A 2029-nucleotide genomic window follows, 5' to 3' on the forward strand; every position below is an offset into this window, starting at 1 on the left:
TAAAGATGGGTCTAGGACCAATAGTTCGCGGCGTTACAAACTGTTGGGGCTGCACAAAGCTATAATACCCTGATAACATAGTTGTGTCACAGGGTATAAAAAACCACGCCTTTGTAAGGCACCAATTTTTTTTCAAAATCCACCCCTATGTATATTAAATTAATTTAACAAAATATTCAAATATTTTTTCATTCCAATTATAATGCCTTGGAATTTGACATTTCCCAATAATAATTCAATTGAAATCCTCTTAGAAAATTGGACCCGTCACAAAAGGCATTATGATTTTGTGGGAAATATTGAAGAGGTAAGACCAGGAACTTCCTGCTATTAAAAAAAAAGTTATTTGTCCCCTTTACCAGGAAGAAAACTGCTATCGTCGCCAGGATTATAGTGAAGACATTAAGGATGCCTGTGAATTTGTCAAGACCACCAGCAGTTGTAATGGTGTGGTGAGCCTTATAAATTATCTATATATATTCGAATGTATCCTGCAATGGCATACACCATGGCTGTCCTTGGCATTGGCTGTGACGATTTTGCTGCTATACTCGTTGAGTCTCTATGTCAATGCTAGATATTTGTGAGTAGACCTGAGGATATCCTTCAATTTCACAGATTATCCTTTCCCCCTCCCTCCATCCAGCCTCCTGCCCAACTCCATTGCCTTGGCCAATTATTTGCATATTCCCAATTACGATTTTGGTTGCATTGTCTTGGGCATTCTCTTCACCCTACCATATGGCCTTTCCATGATCTATAGTTGTTTTGAATATAATAGTTCCGATTCGCTGCTACATGCCATGACATTTGGTAAAATATTTACCTGTTGGGTCATTGGGTTATGTCTCCTCTCCTATCGTGGTGGATTTCGAATTATTGCCAGGATATTTTTACGTGACATGTTCTTCCTTACTGTGGCCTGGTTATATTTATATGCCGCGGTCCAAAATGAAATGTTAAATGAAAATCAAGAGGACTATCTGAAATCGGAATCAATGATCGGCATACATGCCCACATAAGTATGATCGGGTACATCCTCTACCTTATTTGTAGAATGTTCTCTTTGAAGGCTCATTGTAAGAAGCCAGAAGTGCTGAAAGAAATGAATCTCCTCTCAAGTAGTTCAGAGTCCTTGGAGAGTGATTGCTATCCCGACTTGCTATACAATCCAGTGGATCTAAATGTCAAGCCGTGGCAGCAATTTTGGAATTGCATAAATCCCATTAGGGTCTTGTGTTCCCATTCCCTTCCCATTAAAATCGTAATGGTGGGTATCGCCATCCTGGCACTACTCTCAAATTAAGCCATTCTCATTTCCAGAGTCCTTTTTATGTCCTATTGGCGTTGGTTATCCCAGTGGTACATAACGAACGTCCATTAAATGGTTGGTGTAAAGCCATCTTCGGCTGTAGTTGTCTGATATTTCCCCTACTATTTGTCACCTTGGATTTGGATTCCTATACCCTGTTTTCATGCTTCATACTGGGAATATGTGCCCTTTTGCTGATAATTGTTTTGACACACTCGCAAAGGATACCAACAAATCATGAGGTAATACTAACTTTTTTAATATTTTCTTGGTGACTTACAGATCGGCGTGGATTTTTAAAATTCTTTTTTGAGGTCCTTACATTCACCACACTGTGGTACAGTAAAGTTTTTGACTGACTGATTTAACGATTCATTAACGCCCAAACGACTAAAGTTAGAACCCTGAAATTTTGGGTGAGGGTCACTCTTGGTCCAAATGTGACCGAAAAGCTGGGTTTTTGGAAATTCGTACAAGAACCGTACGAAAAGTACAAAAAAGTACTAAATGTGGTACCATTTGTATTTGGCGAACCGGAGAAGCTAGAACTCTGAAATTTGGGTTGGTGGTCGTTGATGGTGTGTAGGATAGATGTACCAAGGGGTTTTTGGAAATTCGAACTATAACTATCCGAAAAGTACATAAATGTACTAAATTTGGTACAATTTCGTAGCATGTGAACGGATAGCGCTAAAAACTTGAAATTTGGAATGCAA

The 2029-nt window shown here is 39.0% G+C and overlaps 1 protein-coding gene across 1 annotated transcript; it reads left to right on the plus strand.

The window, feature by feature from the left end:
* Positions 1–202: 202 nt before the first annotated feature.
* On the plus strand, positions 203–1555 carry LOC133333985 (uncharacterized; the record flags this gene model as incomplete). Its single annotated transcript, XM_061542293.1, has 4 exons — positions 203–307; positions 363–583; positions 647–1271; positions 1325–1555. Coding segments are annotated over exons 1-4 (1182 nt in total), but the record flags the coding sequence as incomplete, so codon positions are not given.
* Between the last annotated feature and the right edge of the window lie 474 nt (positions 1556–2029).

Source organism: Musca vetustissima, unplaced genomic scaffold (assembly GCF_032173495.1).
Source record: "Musca vetustissima isolate MV318-11 ecotype Yass unplaced genomic scaffold, APGP_CSIRO_Mvet_v1 utg91302, whole genome shotgun sequence".
Taxonomy (NCBI): domain Eukaryota; kingdom Metazoa; phylum Arthropoda; class Insecta; order Diptera; family Muscidae; genus Musca; species Musca vetustissima.